General features: G+C 39.2%; 1 protein-coding gene across 4 annotated transcripts in view; it reads left to right on the top strand.

Moving 5' to 3' along the window:
- The window catches only part of LOC133663297 (zinc finger and SCAN domain-containing protein 21-like), a 30,227-nt gene extending 8,712 nt beyond the window's left edge, over window positions 1-21,515 (top strand). Inside the window, exons 2-4 of one of the 4 annotated variants that reach the window (XM_062067671.1) lie at window positions 9,330-15,356; window positions 19,996-21,356; window positions 21,426-21,515. In XM_062067671.1, the coding sequence (XP_061923655.1) occupies window positions 9,330-10,228 (899 nt within the window). In that variant the 3' untranslated portion in view covers window positions 10,229-15,356; window positions 19,996-21,356; window positions 21,426-21,515. The remainder of the gene's footprint in view (window positions 1-9,329; window positions 15,357-19,995; window positions 21,357-21,425) is intronic. The other 3 variants (XM_062067674.1, XM_062067673.1, XM_062067672.1) reach the window with 3 other exon arrangements.
- Window positions 21,516-22,808: the final 1,293 nt, after the last annotated feature.

Raw genomic sequence — 22,808 nt, 5'->3', positions numbered from 1 at the left:
ATACTTTTTTAAATGTATTTTGTAATTTATGATTGGCCTCACGCGGGCCGGACAGGGACATACAAAGGGCCGGATGTGGCCCGCGGGCCGCAGAATGCCCAGGTCTGCGCTACAGTATAGAGTTACCAAATGGGAAATGTTTTCCCAGTCCTTTGCATGCATTTTATAGAATTTTACATTTCATTTTCAACGAGAATAATATTAGTAAATGATCTACTAAATAATATAACAATCATGTAAATGTCAAAAAGACAGCCAAAAGACATAGGTAGATGACAATAAATCTAAAGGTGAAATATAGTGTAGAAATGCACCCGCGGGCCGCAGAATGCCCAGGTCTGCGCTACAGTATAGAGTTACCAAATGGGAAATGTTTTCCCAGTCCTTTGCATGCATTTTATAGAATTTTACATTTCATTTTCAACGAGAATAATATTAGTAAATGATCTACTAAATAATATAACAATCATGTAAATGTCAAAAAGACAGCCAAAAGACATAGGTAGATGACAATAAATCTAAAGGTGAAATATAGTGTAGAAATGCACCCAATTGCAGGAAATGTAGTCTTGATTCACAATTTTTTCTTTGTGGGTTTGCATGGCAGCAACTTTCCTCTTTTTTTCTCAAAGGGTGCTTATATCACTACTTAATGTGTGTATGTATATACACTTTAAGTAGTATACAGTTAGGTCCATAGATATTTGGACATTGACACAATTGTCAGTATTTCAGCTCTGTACAACACCACAATGGATTTGAAATGAAACAATCAAGATGTGCTTTAAGTGTACACTCTGAGCTTTAATGTGAGGGTATTTACATCCAAATCAGGTGAACGGTGTAGGAATTACAACACATTTTATATGTGCCTTCCACTTTTTAAGGGACCAAAAGTAATTGGACAAACTAACATAATCATAAATCAAATTGTCACTTTTTAATACTTTGTTGCAAATTCTTTGCAGTCAATGACAGCCTGAAGTGTGGAACACATAGACCTCACCAGACGCTGGGTATGGTCCATGGTGATGCTCTGCCGGGCCTCTGTTGCAGCGGTCTTCACTTCCTGCTTGTTCTTTGGGCATTTTCCCTTCTGTTTTGTCTTCAGCAAGTGAAATTCATGCTCAATCGGATTCAGGTCAGGTGATTGACTTGACCATTGCAGAACATTCCATTTCTTTGCCTTAAAAAACTCTTTGGTTGCTTTCGCAGTATGCTTCGGGTCAGTGTCCATCTGCACTGTGAAGCGCCGTCCAATGAGTTTTGAAGCATTTGGCTGAATATGAGCAAATAATATTGCCCGAAACACTTCAGAATTCATTCTGCTACTTTTGTCAGTTGTCACATCATCAATAAATATAAGAGATCCAGTTCCGCTGGCAGCCATGAATGCCACTACCACCACCATGCTTCACTGATGAGGCGGTATGCTTTGGATCTTGAGCAGTTCCTCGCCTTCTCCATACTCTTCTCTTTCCATAATTTTGGTACAAGTTGATCTTTGTCTCATCTGTCCATAAGATGTTGTTCCAGAACTGCACAGGCTCTTTTACATGTTTCTTGGCAATCTCTAATCTGGCCTTCCTGTTTTTGAGGCTCACCAATGGTTTACGCCTTGTGATGAAGCCTCTGTATTTCCTCTGGTGAAGTATTCTCTTAATTGTTGACTTGGACACAGATACACCTACCTCCTGGAGAGTTTTCTTCATCTGGCCAACTGTTGTGAAGGGCTTTTTCTTGACAAGGGAAAGGATTTGTCTGTCATCCACCACACTTGTTTTCTGTGTTGTTCCAGGTCTTTTGGTGTTGCTGAGCTTAGCAGTGCGTTCTCTCTTTTTAAGAATGTACCAAACAGTTGATTTGGCCACACCTCATGTTTTTGCTATCTCTCTGATGGCTTTGTTTTGATTTTTCAGCCTAATGATGGCTTGCTTCACTGATAGTGACAGCTCTTTGGACTTCATATTGAGAGATGACCTCCCCAGATTCCAAATGAATATACCACACTTGAAATTACATCTAGGCCTTTTATCTGCTCTTTGTAAATGAAATATATGAAAAAAAACAAGGGAATAACACACACCTGGCCATGGAACAGCTGAGTAGCCAATTGTCCAATTACTTTTGGTCCCTTAAAAAGTGGAAGGCACAAATAAAATGTGTTGTAATTCCTACACCGTTCACCTGATTTGGATGTAAATACCCTCAAATTAAAGCTCAAAGTCTGCACTTAAAGCACAGCTTGATTGTTACATTTCAAATCCATTGGGGTGTTGTACAGAGCTGCAATACTAAAAATTGTGTCAATGTCCAAATATTTATGGACCTAACTGTATATACTGTATATATACACTTTTACATATACAAGTGTGTGTGTGTGTGTGTGTGTGTGGGTGTAATATGTACATAAGTGTATATTATACTGTATATGTGTGTGTATGTATGTAATATGTGTGTGTGTGTGTATATATGTGTATATATACGATGCGTGTATTTGTATATATATGTGTGTATGTATGTATATATAAGTGTATATATACTGTATATCTATATGAATATATGTATATATATATATATATATATATATATATATGTATATATATATATATATCTGTACGTATATATAAATGTGTGTGTATATATGTATATATGTGTGTGTATATATGTATATACTGTACATGTCGTCGTCGGCGGCGGTCACTCGAAACGAGTATGACTGTCCTCCGTAGGGTCCTATATGGAGGACGCCTGTGCGTGGAATCTTTTAATGTGGGGAGACTGGTGCACGGTCAGCCACCACACAGTCCTTGGCATTGAGCGGGCCAGGGTCCAGTGGCATGGAGACCAAGACGACTGGGGACCCGTCTTTGCTGCAGCCTTCATCCGCCTTCCCAGCCGTTGTGGTGCATTCCGCTGCCGCCATCTTCCGCCTGGTCCACCGTTGAGGCGGTTTTCACTATTCGCCCATAGCTGGGGTTATTTACCCATAGCTGGGACAGGGGTTGACTGGGCACCAGGGCATGTCCACACACCGGTGGGCCTGCATGCCCCGTCTCTGGGGCCCCCTGCTGCTCCGAGATCCCGTACAACTTAGCCTGGAACCGCGAGGTTCCAGTTACCGTGTGTGGCCACGAGGAGGCATGTACGAGTCTTGACAATGGAGAGGCTATGTACCGGCTGAGGAGGCTTATGCACTCGGCTCCTCTTTTCGCCCTCTGAGACAGAGGGCTAGCCGGCGGCACTAGCTGAAAGCAATGAGTATCAGGCAGAAGCAGCATGCAGCATAGCAAGCAAAAGCGGCATGCAGCATGCACTAACTACAGGTACTACTACTCCAAGGCTACTGCACTAGACGCATCACATCGCCCTGTGCGATGTTTTCTGCACACACACACACTGCTGTACATGTATATGTATGTGTGTAATATGTATGTATGTAACTATGTGTGTGCGCGTGTGTGTGTATATAAATGTACATATGTATATATATATGACTATATATGTGTTTATACATATGTATGTATATGTCTATATTTATTTACATATGTATATCTCTGCATGTATATATATACACACATATGTATATATGTCATATGTGTGTACATATGTATGCAGTATGTGTGTGTATGTATGTATGTACAGTATATATATATATATATAGGTATATATATATATATATGTGTGTGTGTGTGTATATATATCTATATGACTGTACATGTATATATATTTATATATATACATATGTATATACTGTATCTATATTTATATACATTGTTTTTAAATGTTTTACTTGAAAGCATTTATTTGCGCAAAACTTGGTAACAGTTTTACCTAAAATTCATTAATGTTGTCACGATGGGGGGTCGCAGCTGGCTGCGGGGTTGTTCTTCCAATGCAAAAAACGGCTCCGGACGACAGCGTGAAGGTGAGCTTGGATTTATTCAACATAAATCACTCAAACTACCATCAAAAAAGCAAACAATAAAGCAAAAAGGCAAGCGTGCCAAAAACACAAATAAAGCTGCTACTGAGCAGAAGCTATGACGTGGACTATGAAAACTTACTTGTTCAGCAAGGGACATGAACCGATGTGACAAAGACAATGAACGCAGCACGAGTGAACAGAAAGAAAGACTTAAATAACAGACATGATTAACAACAGGTGCGTGACTCAAAACGTGAAACAGGTGCGTGACATGACAGGTGAAAACTAATGGGTGAGCATGGAAACCAAACCAAACAAGGAAGTACAACCAGGAACTAAAAAGAGTCCAAAAAACAAACACATGGCCAAAACAAAAACATGAACAGACATGACAGAACCCCCCCCCCCCCTTACGGACAGATCCCAGATGTCCAAAAAACAAAACACAAAACAGGATCAAGAGTCATGGGAGGGTGGGAGGGGGACATGGCGGTGGGTCGCCAGGCCAAGTGGCCCCGAATCCACCGAGGCATAGTCATCTGGCGGCGGCGAGTTGGACGACCCGGGAAGGGCCACACCCGTGGCCGACGAGAAGGTGGGCACACCCGGCGTGGCGGACGACCAGGCAGCGGCCACATCCGTGGCAGACGAGAAGGCAGGCACTTCGTCGACGTGGCAGTAGCAGATGACGAAGCTTGGCGTGGTGCGTCGGGCGGAAAAGCTTGGCGTGGCGTGTCCTGGCAGCGTGGGTCTTGGTCTTGGCAGCGTGGGTCTTGGTGTTGGTCTTGGCAGTCTTGGTCTTGGCAGTGTGGGTCTTGGTCTTGGCGGCGTGGGTCTTGGTCTTGGCGGCGTGGGTCTTGGTCTTGGCGGCGTGGGTCTTAGTCTTGGTCTTGGCAGTCTTGGTCTTGGTCCTGGCGGCGTGGGTCTTGGTCTTGGCGGCGTGGGTCTTGGTCTTGGCGGCGTGGGTCTTGGTCTTGGTAGCGTGGAGCTTGGCAGCGTGGAGCTGGAACCGGAGCTTGGCCGCGTGGAGCTGGAACCGGAGCTTGGCCGCGTGGAGCTGGAACCGGAGCTTGGCCGCGTGGAGCTGGAACCGGAGCTTGGCCGCGTGGAGCTGGAACCGGAGCTTGGCCGCGTGGAGCTGGTACCGGAGCTTGACGTGGTGCTTGGCAGCGTGGTGCAGCAACTGGAGCTTGGCAGCGTGGTGCAGCAACTGGAGCTTGGCAGCGTGGTGCAGCAACTGGAGCTTGGCAGCGTGGAAAGACCGGTGGTGGTGGCCGAACCGGAGGTTGCGGCTTAGCAGGCCGAAAGACTGGTGGTGGCGGCCGTGCTGGAGGCTGTGGCTTGGCAGACTGAAGAACTGCCCCACCTGAACAGTTCCCAGCCCTAGCCCCCCCTCAAGGAGCGGATCCCAGACGCGCTCCGGAACCGTCTTTTGGGGTGGGTGGAGGGGGGTCAGGAGGGGGGCAGAATCCTCCCCATTAAATTGTCCAGAAATTCTATTCACTACCCCCACTTTAGACTGAGTCTGAAAAAATCTAAATTTAGAAAAAAATTTCTCAAAAGGATTATTTTTAGAAACAAAGTCTTTAGTGGGCGGCTGACAGAGGGCGTAAATAGAATCTAAAAAAAAGTCTTGGTGTCTGACGTCATCACCAGTGTGCGGGATGACGTCATCAGCACGGGTCTCCTGCGGCGGCGAGGAAGACTGGGCTGGTTGGGGAATTTTGAGGATCCTGGGGGAACGACGCGCCATGCTGGCGAAAAGAAGCCTTTCTGGCTGGCCTCCATTTTCGCCAGCGCGTCTCCATCACCTCTTCGTGGCTCGTCTGCGGAAGAACGTATGCTGCGTTCATACTGTCACGATGGGGGGTCGCAGCTGGCTGCGGGGTTGTTCTTCCAATGCAAAAAACGGCTCCGGACGACAGCGTGAAGGTGAGCTTGGATTTATTCAACATAAATCACTCAAACTACCATCAAAAAAGCAAACAATAAAGCAAAAAGGCAAGCATGCCAAAAACACAAATGAAGCTGCTACTGAGCAGAAGCTATGACGTGGACTATGAAAACTTACTTGTTCAGCAAGGGACATGAACCGATGTGACAAAGACGATGAACGCAGCACGAGTGAACAGAAAGAAAGACTTAAATAACAGACATGATTAACAACAGGTGCGTGACTCAAAACGTGAAACAGGTGCGTGACATGACAGGTGAAAACTAATGGGTGAGCATGGAAACCAAACCAAACAAGGAAGTGCAACCAGGAACTAAAAAGAGTCCAAAAAACAAACACATGGCCAAAACAAAAACATGACAGTTGTAAGTATTTTGGAGTGAAATTTGCCAGCAAGCACACCAGTTTGAGTCTTCTCACGCGTGTTTGTACATACGTATGCATTGATCTGATCACTGACCCGAACCGTATCGCGGTTAATGTAAAAAAAAAAAAACCTTGTAAGGTCAAAATAAATTGAATGATTTATCTAAATCTAATCTAATTAATGCAATCATTGTTTTGTGATTAATCAGATGAGTTAACATGTATTACGTACACTACCGTTCAAAAGTTTGGGGTCACATTGAAATGTCCTTATTTTTGAAGGAAAAGCACTGTACTTTTCAATGAAGATAACTTTAAACTGGTCTTAACTTTAAAGAAATACACTCTATACATTGCTAATGTGGTAAATGACTATTCTAGCTGCAAATGTCTGGTTTTTGGTGCAATATCTACATAGGTGTATAGAGGCCCATTTCCAGCAACTATCACTCCAGTGTTCTAATGGTACAATGTGTTTGTTCATTGGCTCAGAAGGCTAATTGATGATTAGAAAACCCTTGTGCAATCATGTTCACACATCTGAAAACAGTTTAGCTCGTTACAGAAGCTACAAAACTGACCTTCCTTTGAGCAGATTGAGTTTCTGGAGCATCACATTTGTGGGGTCAATTAAACGCTCAAAATGGCCAGAAAAAGAGAACTTTCATCTGAAACTCGACAGTCTATTCTTGTTCTTAGAAATGAAGGCTATTCCACAAAATTGTTTGGGTGACCCCAAACTTTTGAACGGTAGTGTATATAATATAAATTATAATAAGTTAATGTGTATGGGAAACACTGAGTACAAAATGTAACTCTCCTAAAACATTGATTTAATCAATTATAAATAGATTTTTGTTTTTTTGCAATTTCAATTCCTGGGTATGATATGCATTTTACCCCATGTTTTTGGTGTCATAAAACTGTGTTTTGACACATTTTCACCCTTTTGTGTGCAAGGGTTCAAGAGTAGAATTGCCAAACACATACTGTACATTAGGGCTGCTGCAGCTACAGGTAACAACTATTTTCCATAGTTCACTGGTCAACTATTTTATTAACTAGTAGACTACTGGGATTATGAAGCGTACATTTATTCTGTTGCTCTAATTTAGCCATCAGATTTCACATTCAGCTTTAAATATTTGTAGGTATGTTCTAACAATTAAGACAATGTAATGTAAATAAATGATTTAATGTAAATAAAGGACATTCAAAATAGCCACAATAAAACCAAAACTTAACCAAATGTATCTACCTTCTTCAGAAAGAAAAGTGGTTTTTGTGATGGTATGTTTAGAAAGATGAACACAGGTGTAATGACAAAGTTTAGTTGGCAGACTTTGTATAAAATTATAGTTAAATCTACTTTCACACAATTCTGTTTCTATGTTGTTAGCTAGCAAAGTAATAAGCTATCTCACCGAGGAAAGGCAGCGACTGCATCCGTTAGATGTCCGACATTCCTCTACTTCAAATGCTCCAGCATCACAGACCTACTGCCATTAAAAGCAAGGTCCGCTTTGCAAATTCAGCAAGTTATTCATGTTTTTGACGTGTTTAGTCTTCACTTCCTCCTGTTCCTCAGCAGTCACCAGTCGCACTGACAAGCGCATGTTCGTTTTCATCCGGAAAAACACGAGCAACGATGTCATTAACTATTATTGACACATTTGTCAGTGACAAATTTTAATTGTGATTTTTGTCGTGAATGTCGACAAATCATTGAACCCCTACTATATATACAATTTGGGCTGCACGATTTTGAGAAAAAACCTAATTGCAATTTTTCTCTACAAAATTGTGATTGTAATTTGATTCTCGATTTTCATATATTATACATATGAATGCATAAAATTGCGAAAATATGGAGTGAAGGAAGACATGTAACTTTTAGACTGTCAATCAACATATTGATGTCTAAAGATGCCATAATTTACTTTAAAAATATTGGGCTTTATGCAGACAGACTCAGAGCTTTTGTCTACATTATGCTTCTAAACTGAAGCAGTAACCGATAAAAAAAAATAATACAGTGTTTATAATGTAACCATAATACATAATAATAATGCAAGTAACCATTTAAAATGATATTATCTTATTACTCATTACTGTAGAATTGTTTACCATGTGTTGTAATTTGAACGTAAATAACTTTATCCTAAATATCCATCCATCCATCGATCCATTTCCTACCGCTTGTCCCGTTTGGGGTCGCGGGGGTTCTGGAGCCTATCTCAGCTGCATTCGGGCGGAAGGCGGGGTACACCCTGGACAAGTCGCCAGCTCAAATAAATAAACGGAAAAAAATGAAATGGACTCTCCTCTCTGTAAGCAAAACATTTACTGATATAAATATTGAATATCTTTAAGTGCATTTTTTCCCCCAGTTGGAAAAACTAGGTCAGACGTTGTCTTTTTTTGTTGTTGCCATTACATGATTACAGCATTCTTGCTCGTTCGTCAGTGATGATGGGCTTATATTGCCCATCCGGTGTGAAACTGAAATATTACCATAACAGGACATTTGGCTTTGTAATCCTACTAAATTTTTGTTACTTTGTGGCACTTCTCACTAGCGAGTGGCGAGGCTTTCTGACCATTCTTCCTGTGTGTGAAAAGCTGGCGGTCTCGCTCTCCGCTTACCAAGACAAAGATTCTGGATGACTGAAAAAAGGGCTCACTGTGTTCATTTAATTCTACTGTTAAATAAATGCGCTCAGGTGCTGAGAGCGATATAGAGTAAGACCTCTTTCTCCCCGTTTGAAGCGAGAGACAAAGAAACGCAAGGCTCAACAATGCGATTACGCTATAGCACTAATTAAAACCTCGATTAAAGATGACGTGTAATCGTACAGTCTTACATACAATCATGTCAAAACATTTAGACACTTGACGAGAGGTCCGTACATCATTATATTATTTTATGCATCAGTTGGAGATGTCCTGCGTACAGTGAGGGACACTGGTGATATCCTCAATAATATTGAAAGAACATATGCTGGTGCAGAAAAACACCTTTATGTAATGGAGCAGAGCTGAACCTTTTTAAACCAAGTGTCTGTCTTCTTGTTTCCTCAGCAGACATCAGTGATTATCTTTCCCCTGGGCAGAGGGAGTGGAGTGCCAGGATGGAGCAAAGAGAGCCACAGCCCTACCATTTAAAAGAGGAAGAGGAGGAACCACAGCCCACCAACTTACATGATGAAGAAGAGGAGCCACAGCTCCTTCGCATTAAAGAGGAAAAGGAGGATCATAGCGTCTGTCGGGTGGGAGAACAGCTTGAAGGACTTGACGACTTGTCCGTGATTAGTGTTGTTGTGAAGAGTGAATATGATGACGACAAAAGTGAAAGTGAGGAAAAGAGAAAGGGGGAGCCTCCAAGCACCATCTTAACTCAACATATGACAACAGAAGCTGATGGAGATCACAGTGGAGCATCAAAAGCAGAAACCCTCTTTGCTCCACTATCAGATAATGATGACACGTCACGCATTCCTGACACTGATGATGAAGACTCTACGGCTGATAAGGCATGGCACGCTAAAAACCCACTCAGCTGCTCTGAGTGTGGGAAAACATTTAGCCATATGGGAAATTTGAACGTACACATGAAGATCCACACAGGAGAGAAACCATTCAACTGCTCCATTTGTGGCAAAAGATTTTTTCGGAAAGCACATTTGACATCACACACAAGGATACACACAGGAGAGAGACCTTTTTCCTGTTCAATCTGTGGTATAAGTTTTACACGAGGTCAATATTTAAAAATACACATGCGAAGACACACTGGGGAAAAGCCATTTTCGTGTTCAATTTGCAACAAAAGCTTTTGTGACCGAAGAACACTTGTAGCACACACGAGAACACACTCCAGTGAGAAAGTGTTGAGTTGCAGTGTGTGTGATGAAAGATTCTCTTATAAGTACCAGTTTACCAATCACAAGTGTGCTGGTGAAAACAGCAGCATTAAATGAGGACAAACACAAGTGTGCAGCTGACACGGGTCTGAAATACACCCTCGCCTTTATTATTGTTGGTGGACATTTGTGTTTGTGCGTGTGAATTGCCCAGTGATCGTGTACATTGTTACTTAGTGACAGCAGCGAAGGACTGTAAGATTATATGTGACTGAGTAAGCAAAGTATGCTAATATGTAGCCACCGGTGGTTTATTCAAGTTATATCTCACCGGAGGCAGCACTTAATGCTCTGCAGGCAAAACAACTCAAATTGTTACCTGTGGCATAATTAATCTTGTTTATTTTGTTTGTTCAGTTTATAGCAGTTCTATTTTACTGGCGGCCAGGGGGCCAAATCCGGTCCAGGAATGACACCATACCGGCCCCTGGCTTCAGTTCAAACTTGGGAGGCACATTTTTGTAGCAAATTCCTAAAAACTCAAGAGTACTCCTTTTGTATAGAGGAACTTGGACCATTCTAAACACATTGGCAGATTCTTGCATTGCATTTTAACCTTGCTAGCAACACTGCTGTCCAAACTTGTGATTTACATAACTGAGGCCTTCCTCAGAGCATCCTCTTCTTGGTAGTTATTCTTGGTAATGTGATTTATGTAACTAAGGTGTTGCTGTAGCTTGTTTACTTCAGATGCAGTCAGTAGTCATTTGTTCAACTTCTTTAGTTACACTAGTGGTGTTCCTCAAGGTTCCATTTTAGGTCCTCTCTTTTTCTTCATTTGTGCTCTTACATATACACGTGAGAGACTCACATTTTTTCAGCAGATTCTTAAAAACAGTAGAGTGTTGTCATAGAGATGATATTTGACTAGCTTTTTTGCAGAATGTCCTTAAAAACAGCAGAGTGCTCCTATAACTCTTGACAAAATACAGTAAATAGACCAAAATCAAATGTCTACTATAGAGGACGCTGTTTCTCCAGAATATACAAAAAAGGACTTGGTGAAGGAAGAAGTCCAGCCCACTGGTGCTTAGCTTTCTGGAACGTTGGCTCAAAGTAATGTTGAATATCTGTGGTTTATAGGTTTTAGGCATGTGAAATGTCTGCAAAAATCCCTTCCGCGTTTTTTTATTTATTAAATATTAACAAATAGTTAATGTTAATCATATTTGGACGATTACAATCCGAACACTGTTAGTTCCGAACCAGTAATAATTCTAGAGCATGTATTAGTAGCCAGTGAAAAGGTATATTTTTGACGTGACAGATGTAACAGAGGTCACAACACTAACAATCAATCAATCAAAGTATATTACCAAAGGGGGTGTGGCTATAGGATAGAGTTGCCAAATGGGAAACATTTTCTGAGTTCTTTGAATGCATGTTACAACATGCATTTGACATTAATTTTTCAATGATAATAATGTTAGTAAATTATCTACTTTAAAAAACGAAACATTCTGTAGTACATTACATGGGACCATAGGCACCGATCCCGTGGGTGCTTCGGGGCCCGAGCACCCACGGACAATGCCGAGCACCCACGTGGGATTGATGGCAACTTTCAATGTTTAAAATCATTTTTGAAAAATCAATCTTGTTGTAGTTAAATCTGTGGCGAGTTTGGTCCCTTTTACAAAATAATAAAAAATAAATGTCTATTTTTTATTTTTTACACACCGAGCACCCACTGGCAGAAATGTAGATCAGCGCCAATGTGTGGGACATTTAAGTGTCAAAAAGACAGCCAAAGGAGGTTGGTATGAGAATAAGTCTATAGGTAAAATATAGCGTAGAAATGCACCCAATTGCAGGAAACATAGTCTTGATTTTCAACAAAAAAAATCAATTGTGTGGCAGCACTTTGCCCCAACAGGAATGTACCCCTTTTTTCGCTAGTTTTCCTATATTTTTTTCCAAAGGTTGGTCTAATGCCTAAGGTTTACACTGGTGATGTTTTTTTTCATAATTGAAAATCCAAACAAAAATTTGGATATAAAAGACATTTTTACTACAGATCATTGTAAATATCCTTTTATAATATCATTGTAAGTATCATTTTACCCTCCTTTTATTGTCTAAAACAGTGGTCCCCATCCTTTTTGTAACTGCGGACCGGTCAACGCTTGAAAATTTGTCCCACGGACCGGGGGGATTTGTATTTTTGGGGGGGGTTTTTTGTCATAAAAAAATACAATCATGTGTGCTTACGGACTGTATCCCTGCAGACTGTATTGATCTATATTGATATATAATGTAGGAACCAGAAATATTAATTTTTTATTTATTTATTTTATTTTTTTACATTTCCTGTGCGGCCCGGTACCAATCGATCCACGGACCGGTAGCAGGCCGCGGCCCGGTGGTTGGGGACCACTGGTCTAAAAGATGTCTGACTAATGGATTTTATAATTGGACTACAACCCCAAACACTAATAATGACCTAAATGAAGCAGATACTGTATGTTTTGTATTAACTGTGTCAGTGTTACTCATTGTACAAAGGGTACTAACAGCTTGGAGATTTTAAAATAAGTTATGACTCCATACAAAATGACATTAGACATTTTTAGACTAACTAGAGTGGCTAATACACATTTTAAGAGGTCATTTGCCCTTCAAAGTGTATGATGCAATTTAACCGACTGAAAAGTTAGTTGTGGCTGCTTTATAACCCTTTCTGGACTGAACTATTTTAGGGCTTAATAATACATTTAAGATTGTTTACGAACATTTTGGTTCACTGCCATCAACCATGATCGTTACTTATCGATGTTAAAGTTTCTGTGTTGTCAGAATTAGCTCACAACATCTGCAGTAATACAGAAGATTAGTGTTTGCAGTTGCTCTCCTGTTGCAAGCCAAGTATTTTGCTCCCATGCATAAATTGGCGTTTGCAGTTGTTTTATTTGTGTGTGAGAAGTTAATATTTTGGTTCATTTGTTGTCCAGAAATGTGTTAAGCTCTATAAAGTATGTGGTTGCTATGAAATATGCAGCCGATTTATTAAATTCCGGAGCATGCAAAATCTAATAGCAATTAAGAGTATGTGGAAAAATAACATTTGGGATTCTTCTTTTTTTCGTCCCTTTTTTAAAAAAATCTGTCAATCAACTTCAGTCGTAAAATAGCATATCTGATCTATACCATTAAAAAATATATGTATTATTTACTCTTAACAATAAAACAAAGCATCCAAATTAGTTGTATTACTATTACTACTCCTTATGTATATTAAGGCCTGATCTTTACCTGAGAACCCCAGCCCTTTCAGCATTTACTACATGTATAATATGTATATATATTATATAAGTATATATAACTTATTTTATGCAAATTTTTCACAATTAAAAAAACTAAGTTGTGACAAATGGAGGTTTAAAATGTTAACCAATACCCTTATTTGTCTTACTTGGACCAAAAAGAGAACAAGCACATTCTGAAAATGTACATATTACAAAAAGTCCTCTTGGCAAAACACTTGAAGTCAGTTGAAAATTCTGAAGGTAAAAATGGTGCAATTTCAAAAAAAACATGAAGAACACAATGAACTTTGACTTTGTCCTAGTGTTTTACAAAGCCATTAAACTTTTAGCACTTCCTGTTTAGCATTCTCCTGTTAGCAGGTCACCATTAAAAACGTTTGGAAAAGCAAATCGAGTGTTTCCTCAAACCACCGCATTGGTGAAATCTGCATACTGCCGCAACACATTCATTTATCATCCTTCAAATATTACAATTATAATATAAACAAAACAGTTGTCAAAATAACACCATAGCCAAATCAAGGTAACATAACTCCAAACTTAACCAATGGGAACATGGTAGATTTAAGTATGAAATGAAATCGAACAAACACAACAGAACAGCAGTTTCGTTCTAATGTTTATATTTCCCCAAAAGGGACAAGCGGTAGAAAATGGATGGATTATTGTACGCGGGCCTAATACGGCCCGCTGGCCGTACGTTTGACACCCCTGATCTACACCATCAATGGAAATGGTCCCTCCATTTGGAGAAAATATTTGCTTGAAAGGACAAAAAAGTCCCCAATATACAATTTGAGTTCAACATTAAAAAATATGGTCAAAGGTTTACATTAAAACATTATTTGCAGTGAAAGGCGCTATGAGAAACCAACTAATTATTGGAAAATACACCACCTTACTTCCTGTCAGAGACGTGTTTTATTTTGAAATACATTTTACAGATAGTGAGACAAACGTGTCGATCCAGGCGTAATTATATGCACGACACAGTGACGACTACAAACTCGAAAATGTCAGTTGTTTTCGAATGAAATCTGAGAGAATCATCCGCATGTTCGTTATGCTAAAACGCTTCGATAACGTAACACTCCCCAATAATGATTTGTGTATATGTTGCACACGGACGTCTTTGAGTGACGGACCGAAGGCCATATTGAGTGTTGTCACTGTCACGCCAAATTTCTTCCCTCTACAAAAACCTTCCCTCCCCCATTTACATCCGTGGTCATGTTTCCTCTTACGTCATTGACAGCGATCGATAGAGCTTCGGCTTTGACTGCCCGTCGCTGGAAGGATACTTCGTCTTTGACAGCTGCTGGAATCTGAAGAAATCGATTATTGTTTTGTTTTTTGTACAGGCGCGAAACAGGACAGTCGCGTGCAGGTTAAGGACCCCCTGCAACTTTGTGATTACATCACCAGCAGCTACAAAATGGATGTACGTGGTCGTGTCTATGTTGTGCGTACTTTGATCAATAAAATAGCTCGAGTGAGAAACGTTAATGCTCTATCGTCAGTTTGTGGACTCATAGTTACCGTAGTTTACCAAGGTAAGGCGCTGTAACACAATAACAATCGTGGGTTCATTAGTGATCAGCCCACCCGAGAAGCAAGCAATTTATTTGATGAAGAATGTAATGCCTCTGCCCACCATAAGGAGGCAGTATGCTAAACTGTACTACCTTATGTCTCGTCGGCCGGATCTGGAGAACTAGAGTCGAGGAAAATAAGGCAGCGAAACGGTTTGGTTTGTTATTTTGGAACATATTTTATATTGTATTAAGGAGTATATATCATCAATATTTCTACAAACTGCGGAATTTGAAGAAATATTCGTACTTTTAAAAGGAATGAGCGACAAAAACGTCAACTACTGGACGCTGTTTACAAGCCTCGAATAAAGTCGCACCGAGCAGGTCAGTCTCACATGTTTATAAACTTTCTATTTGTTCAACACGTGTTTTCTCAGTGAATCTCCGTTTTCTTTGTGTCTTATCTATACAGTCCTGTCTTTTTTTTCTTGGCAGTGCTAAAATTGTGCAGTACGGTGTTTTTCTAACACGTGCAACTGTCATTGAAATCCATGAACAAATATAACACTTTGAATTTATAAAAGGCGTATCAATCTAGGCCAGGGGTGTCCAAACTTTTTCAACTGAGGGCCGCACACTGAAAAATCAAAGCAAGCGGGGGCCATTTTTATATTTTTTATTTTAAAAACCAATACAATATGTATAAAAAATATACATTTAGGCTTCCACTCAGGCTTGATCCCTGGGACCCCAAAGGGTTTTGGTCCAAAAAATATAAAAAATGTGTCATTATTCAGTATTATTATTTGTGTTATTATTCAAGTTTTTAAATCTCTAGATCAACATTAGGTCTATCTGTCAATAGAAAGATTTAAATTCTATGCTCTTTTTGTCAAAGAAAACCATTTTTTTAATGAAATAAACACAAAATATGCAATATTTTCACCCAATAAAATTTTTAAGTGGGATATTTGAGATTATATAATAATTGGAGCCTTAAAAAGGTCAATAACTCATAACACCATTGATTTTAATTCATTATTATTTTTTTGAGCAATGACACTTAAAAACTAATCACACTAAAATTGTAAGGAATCCAAAAGGGTCCTACTCATTAAAGTGTTAAAAACTTTTTTTTTACTGTTTACTTGTAACACAATAATTTCGAGATCAACTTCAAATCTATCTGTCAATTATAAGTTTTATTGTTGTTTATGTTTTTTGTTTGTTCATTTTAGGCTAGTTGAAAAACTTATTCGGGTGTTACCATTTAGTGGTCAATTGTACGGAATATGTACTTCACTGTGCAACCTACTAATAAAAGTCTCAATCAAATCAATCAAAGGCCCTTCTTTTTAAAAAAAAACTCTTTTTTTTTTACATGGCAAACACAAAATATGCAACATTTTCCCCAAAAAATATCTCAAAATATTTAATGTGACGGAATTGGAGCCTTGAATAGGTCAATAATTCATAATGACATTAATTTTGATTCATTATTATTTTTTAAAGAAAGAAACAGCCTACATGGCAGCTTTGTGTGAACATTGCTACATTTTCTTGTTACATTTCACCCGTTTGCTCTTTAAATACCACTTTTAATGTTTTTTATTTTTTTCAATCGTATTTTTAAAATGTGCTGTGGGGCCGTAAAAAAATGACCTGCGGCCCGCAAATGGCCCCAGGGCCGCACTTTGGACACCCCTGATCTAGGCAGTGCTTGATGATGTATTTGTTGTCATGGTGATGTAGTATGTGTATGCACGCTACAACAGCATCTACTTCCTGGCTGGATGTGAAAGATAAACTGTAAAAGAAACTTTGTTTCACTTAAAGTGGAAATTGTATTTTGCCTATCATTCACAATCCCTGGGTTATTTAAGACAAGAACACATGTTTTTCTTTTTTTCTTCATACTAATTTGTTCTATACTGCAGGTATGAGGTGGCTAACAATGAAGCTAATTTAAGTACTCTATTGCGCCCATAAAGCATACTTGCCAACCCTCCCGATTTTCCCGGTGGAATCCCGAATTTCAGTGCCCCTCCCGTAAATCTCCCGGGGCAGCCATTCTCACGAATTTCTCCCGATTTCCACGCCCCCAACAATATTGGGGGCGTGCCTTAAAGGCATTGCCTTTAGCGTCCTCTCTCACCTGAAAATGAGACTATTATATATGTCTCCGTTATCCATAGATTTATCTATAACCCATAAAGTAGGCAAGCACGGAGCTATTTCTCAGCGTGTGTTTATTCCAGCCGGCACGTTAATACACTGACACACAACATCCGGATTCCAATCATGCATTGCTTCAAAACTACGGCAAGTAGTAATGTCCAAAAACATAACAGAGACGAAGCAGAAGAACGAAGAAGAGACATGGCGACGACGAGTAAGAAGAAGAAGTACGCTTGCAAGTTCCAAAATGATTGGAAAAAATAATTTCAGTTCATCCAGGACAGCTCGAAGGGGAAGGGGTATGCTGCCTGCACATTTTGTAGATCAGACTTCTGCATTGAACACGGTGTCCGAACGGATATACTCGTTCATGAACGTATTATTTATATTTATATATATATATATATATATATATATATATATATATATATATATATATATATATATATATATATATATATATATATATATATATATATATATATATATATAAGAAATATTTGAAAATATATACTTTAGCACTAACTCTTCCGGGACGCTACAATATACACCCCCCGCTACCTCCTACCCCCCCCCCCCCCCCCCCCAACCCCGCCCACCTCAACCTCCTCATGCTCTCTCAGGGAGAGCATGTCCCAAATTCCAAGCTGCTGTTTTGAGGCATGTTAAAAAAAATAATGCACTTTGTGACTTCAATAATAAATATGGCAGTGCCATGTTGGCATTTTTTTTCCATAACTTGAGATGATTTATTTTTGGAAAACCTTGTTACATTGTTTAATGCATCCAGCGGGACATCACAACAAAATTAGGCATAATATTGTGTTAATTCCACAACTGTATATAGCGGTATCGGTTGATATCGGAATCGGTAATTAAGAGTTGGACAATATCAGTATATCGGATATCGGCAAAAAAGCCATTATCGGACATCTCTACAAAAAACTTTTAATTTTTTTATTTTTTTTTTTTACGGTTGTACTATGATTAATTCTCCATCCAAACAGGAAGATATGAACATCCCATCAGTCGGCTACTAGGGTCGTGGTTTGTATTTGAAGTTGTGCAAAAAAGTAGGGCTGCAACGATTATTTTGTTTAAATAAAAGGCTTTAATTGATATTCTGTTGCTTAAATTAATCGTTTGACTAATTAACTAATAAAAATGGACAAAATCTGAATTGCATGGAGTGGCCGGAAATTGCAATACACAGAGCTAGTTTCCACACAGACGCTGCAATACAGCGCACATATGAGCGGTGGTGTGTGGGTGCCTCCATCTATGTGGTGGAGAACAACAGACCTTTTTTATTACTTGTATTAATGCACAAATGTTAAAAGTGCAATTTCAATGTTGATTATGTACTTTTATTAGGAAAAAAAGAATGTTATGGCAAGCATAAAAAAATTGTACTTAATTTTTTTTCTGTAAAATATGCATTAAGGCTTTAAAGTGTGTTTTATCTAATTACTTGATTAATCGAACAAACTAATCGATAGATTGCTCGATTAATAAAATAATCTATTGCTGCAGTACTACACAAAAGTACCTCCCAAGTTATTGCTGCCGTCCTGTCTTCACAGTGTGCTTGCATCACATTAGCGGGCATCTATTCTAAGATTCTCACAAATATTATCAATTAAAAAAAATAACAGTTTCAGTCAGATGTTTACATTGCATGATCATAACGTAGTGTAGTTCTTAGGCCCAAGCCGTGATTATGTTGGTCATAATGACTATGATATAGAATTTGTTCCTGAAATCCCTAATACACACATTGCCAGTTTTGCCTATTTTTTCTCTTCTTATTTATTAAAAAAGGTGCTGTTTGCAACTTCCTCACATTAACATTTTTCAAAGCAAAAAATATAACAAGTGCATCACCGGCTAGCTCAGTCTTTCTCAAATAGTGTGGCAGGTTCCCCCTGGGGGGGTCGCGGTGTGATGCCAGGGGGGTGCGTGTGACCTCGGGGAACATGTTTTTTTTGCCGTACCCGAATATGACGAAGCGTATGTAGCACTTGGCTTCACTGTAACCACGGTGAGAGACGAGGAAAGACCGATGTGTTGTTTGCTTTAATGTTAATAAGCGTACAATGTTATGCAGAGGTATAGTTATAACAATTTTATACTATTTATAGTCATGGTGGAGAGTGGGCGGGGGGATGCAAAATATTTTATTTTTCCTAGGGGGGTGGGCGTAACAGAAAATATTTGAGAAGCACAATATAAAACATGTTTTCGGTTCTTTCACCTTTTTTTGTTAAGTACATAACTCCACATGTGTTCATTCATAGTGTTGATGCCCTCAGTGACAATCTACAATGTAAATAGTCATGAAAATAAAGAAAACCCTTTGAATGAGAAGGTGTGTCCAAACTTTTGGCCTGTACTGTATATTTAAATATATATATACGTTTTTAAAATGTTTAATATTAAAGAATAAATAGGTGTTTGTTAGGGGGAAATACGTTCATGTGTCTTGTATTTATGTTAGCATCTGCGTCTCCCGGAAATGAGCCGTATCACCTTGTGTTGTTTTAAAGTGAGATAATCAGTCACGGTTTTATGATGATTAAAATTTGACACAATAACACTTACCTTCAGGAATTTTATCGCAAATTGTCATAACGATAATCGTACATGTGTCATAACAATTATGCAGATTGTAGACTGCGTTGAGCTGTGAGAAATTTTAAGTCTGATTATTTTGAAGACAAGACAAGAATGACTGATAATGTCCTCAGTGACATTGTCCGAACATATGCCGGTGCAGGGTGTGTCTCAGGTGATGGAGCAAAGCCTGATTCGCTAAAGCAAGTGTTTGTCCTCTTGTGTCTTGCAGATGCCTGTGAAAAGACCCTGTTACCCCTGAGCAGCAGGAGTGGAGCTATAGGATGGAGCAAGAGAGGGTGAATCTGCCCCATTTTAAAGAGGAAGTGGAGGAGTCACAGCCCCCCCATATAAAAGAGGAGGAGGAAGAACATCGCATCAGTCAGGAGGGAAATAATTTTGAAGGATCGGAAGAGTTTCCAGTGATTTGTGTCATTGTGAAGAGTGAAGATGATGAAGACAAAGGTGAAAGTGAGGAGAAGAGAGAGGTGGAGCCTCCAAGCAGTGGCTCAACTCAACATATGATAACAAAAGCTGACGGAGAACACTGTGGAGGATCACAAGCAGACCACCTCTTTGCTCCACTATCACATAGTGAAGACACGTCGCCACACTCAGCTGACACCGATGATGAAGACTCCACAGCTGATAAGACACGTCACACTGACAACGCACACTTTAAATGTTCTCAGTGTGGCAAAACGTTTAATGCCAAGGCATTTTTAATGAGACACATGAGAAGACACACTGGAGAAAAACCTTTTGCCTGCTCAGTCTGTAAAAAAAGTTTCTCTCGACAGGATTACATGAAAAGACACTTAAAAACTCACACCGGAAAAAAATCGTTCTCCTGCTCAATTTGCAGCAAAGGTTTTCATGAAAGTTCAACATTGGTTAACCACATAAGAATACACACTGGTGAGAAACCTTTTATCTGCTCAGTTTGCGGGAAAAGATTGACCCAAAAAACGCAATTAACAAGTCACATGAGAACACACACTGGGGAGAAACCATTCAGCTGCTTGGTCTGTGGTAGAAAATTCACTCGGAATGATCTCCTGACCACACACACGAGAATACACACCGGAGAGAAACCTTTTTCTTGCTTGGTGTGCGGTAAAAGTTTTACTAAAAAAGATGGTTTAACGAGACACACAAGAATACACACCGGAGAGAAACCTTTTCCATGTTCCGTTTGTGGTAAAATGTTTTCTCAAAAGATAGCTTTGATAGCACACACAAGGACACATACTCATGAATAAAACTTTTCCTGGTCAAAGTGTGGATTGGAAATTCCCAAAGTTCTGTGTGGAATGTGGAATTAGTGAAGCGCTGTGAAAACTTTGTGGATTCACTGTATTTGGTTTTGTTCTAATGTGTTTAAATGACACTTGTGGTTATTATTATCAGACACATTGTACTATCTGCTGTATTATGCAATAGCATGTTGTGTAAGGCGTTCCATACACATGTGTGCTAACATACAGGCGGGAGAGAGATGACTCTTAATCTGTCTGTTATGCAGAGTATCATTCGGCTGGATCTCTTCGTAGATACTGCAGCACCTGTTGTGATGATGGCTTGTTCAATAAAGTAAGTCTTTGTTCAACAATCATCATCCGCATCCTCCTTGATCCTTTACCCACCCGTGTTGCTCTCCAGTCCAGGAGGAGGAGACAAGCCCAGACTATACGACATACAAAAAGATCGCTATTTTGGGTGAGCTGTTTAACTATTTACTGTAAATACAAAATATGCAATGAATTATTTCTGGTTTACATGTCAATTACGTTGTCTAAATGGGATTGTATTGTAATATGTAATTTTATTTTATTTTTAGACATAAATGTTAATACAAAATAATACAGCTGTGAAAATTCATAAGTAAGGTTACGTCAATAACATTTAATGTCTAAGACTACTTTAAAAAGTACAAAATGGTTTGTTTTACCTGGATAGCAGTAAAGGTAACCTGGAACACTTCACTCAACACAGCCTTCATAACGTCGTCAAAGCTCACTTTTAAGCATTCGCACACAGCACCAACATTTTGGAACAAAGATGAGGTGATAGAAGAAAGGTAAAAACATAATAAATCTATCTGTGGTAGCACAGGAGAAAGTTACATACAGGTTTTACTTTTGGATCTCATTGCAGATACTGTAACTGTGGTGCGTTCAAAGACCCTCAATTAAAGTTATAAACTGCGGTTGTTATTAGCTTTTAAAGATAGGGGGCGCATTAATGATAATACTGATGTATTTTACATTCTGGAAAAAGGAAAACTTGAGATATTTATAATCATATTTCATTAAATAACTATTTGAATTTATATTCTGGCTATGTTTTGTAACAAAAAAACTTTCATTGGTTTTTCTAAACAAACCAAATTATTTTGGGGGTTTATCTAAATATGTTCTAGATATGTTAATCCAAACTTTTAAAAACTCATTAACCTAATTTAAGTTTTGCATGTGTTTTAAAAAGCTTGTTACAACCAACTCCATGCAATCATTTAATAAGTGTGTGTCTATGAAGCGGCGACGTTGGGTTTCGGGTGCGATAGGGGGCCTTTTGGGAGTCTTGTGTATGGGGGCCCAGAATTTGGTGCGACACCCGTGGTTGTTTACTAACTAACAAAACATACACATATTATCTTTACTCTGGATAATTCCATTAAAAAGTTTTATTGTCAAAATAAAAATATTGTCTGGTCACCGACCGCGATGTGCTGGCGTCATGTCTCGTATTCAAAGTGTCTTCTTTGAGAACATCCTGACACTCATTAAACTGGTTTGTTTTTTATTTTGTCATACACTTAAAAAATGACTTATTTTATCTTCTATATCTTTATGTGTGGTGATGTACACCAGTGATTCTCAAACTGTGGTACGAGTACCACTAGTGGTACGACAGCTCCATCCAGTTATACACCAAAAAATCACTTAGTTAAATATTCAAACACAGTGTTACTGTTCAAACCATGCGTAATGTTACAGTGTCCCAAAATATTAAATATATGTTGAACAAAACCTTTGCCTTGTT

The sequence above is a fragment of the Entelurus aequoreus genome, linkage group LG13 (assembly GCF_033978785.1).
Source record: "Entelurus aequoreus isolate RoL-2023_Sb linkage group LG13, RoL_Eaeq_v1.1, whole genome shotgun sequence".
Classification (NCBI taxonomy): domain Eukaryota; kingdom Metazoa; phylum Chordata; class Actinopteri; order Syngnathiformes; family Syngnathidae; genus Entelurus; species Entelurus aequoreus.
This window is presented reverse-complemented; position numbering and strand designations above follow the sequence as displayed.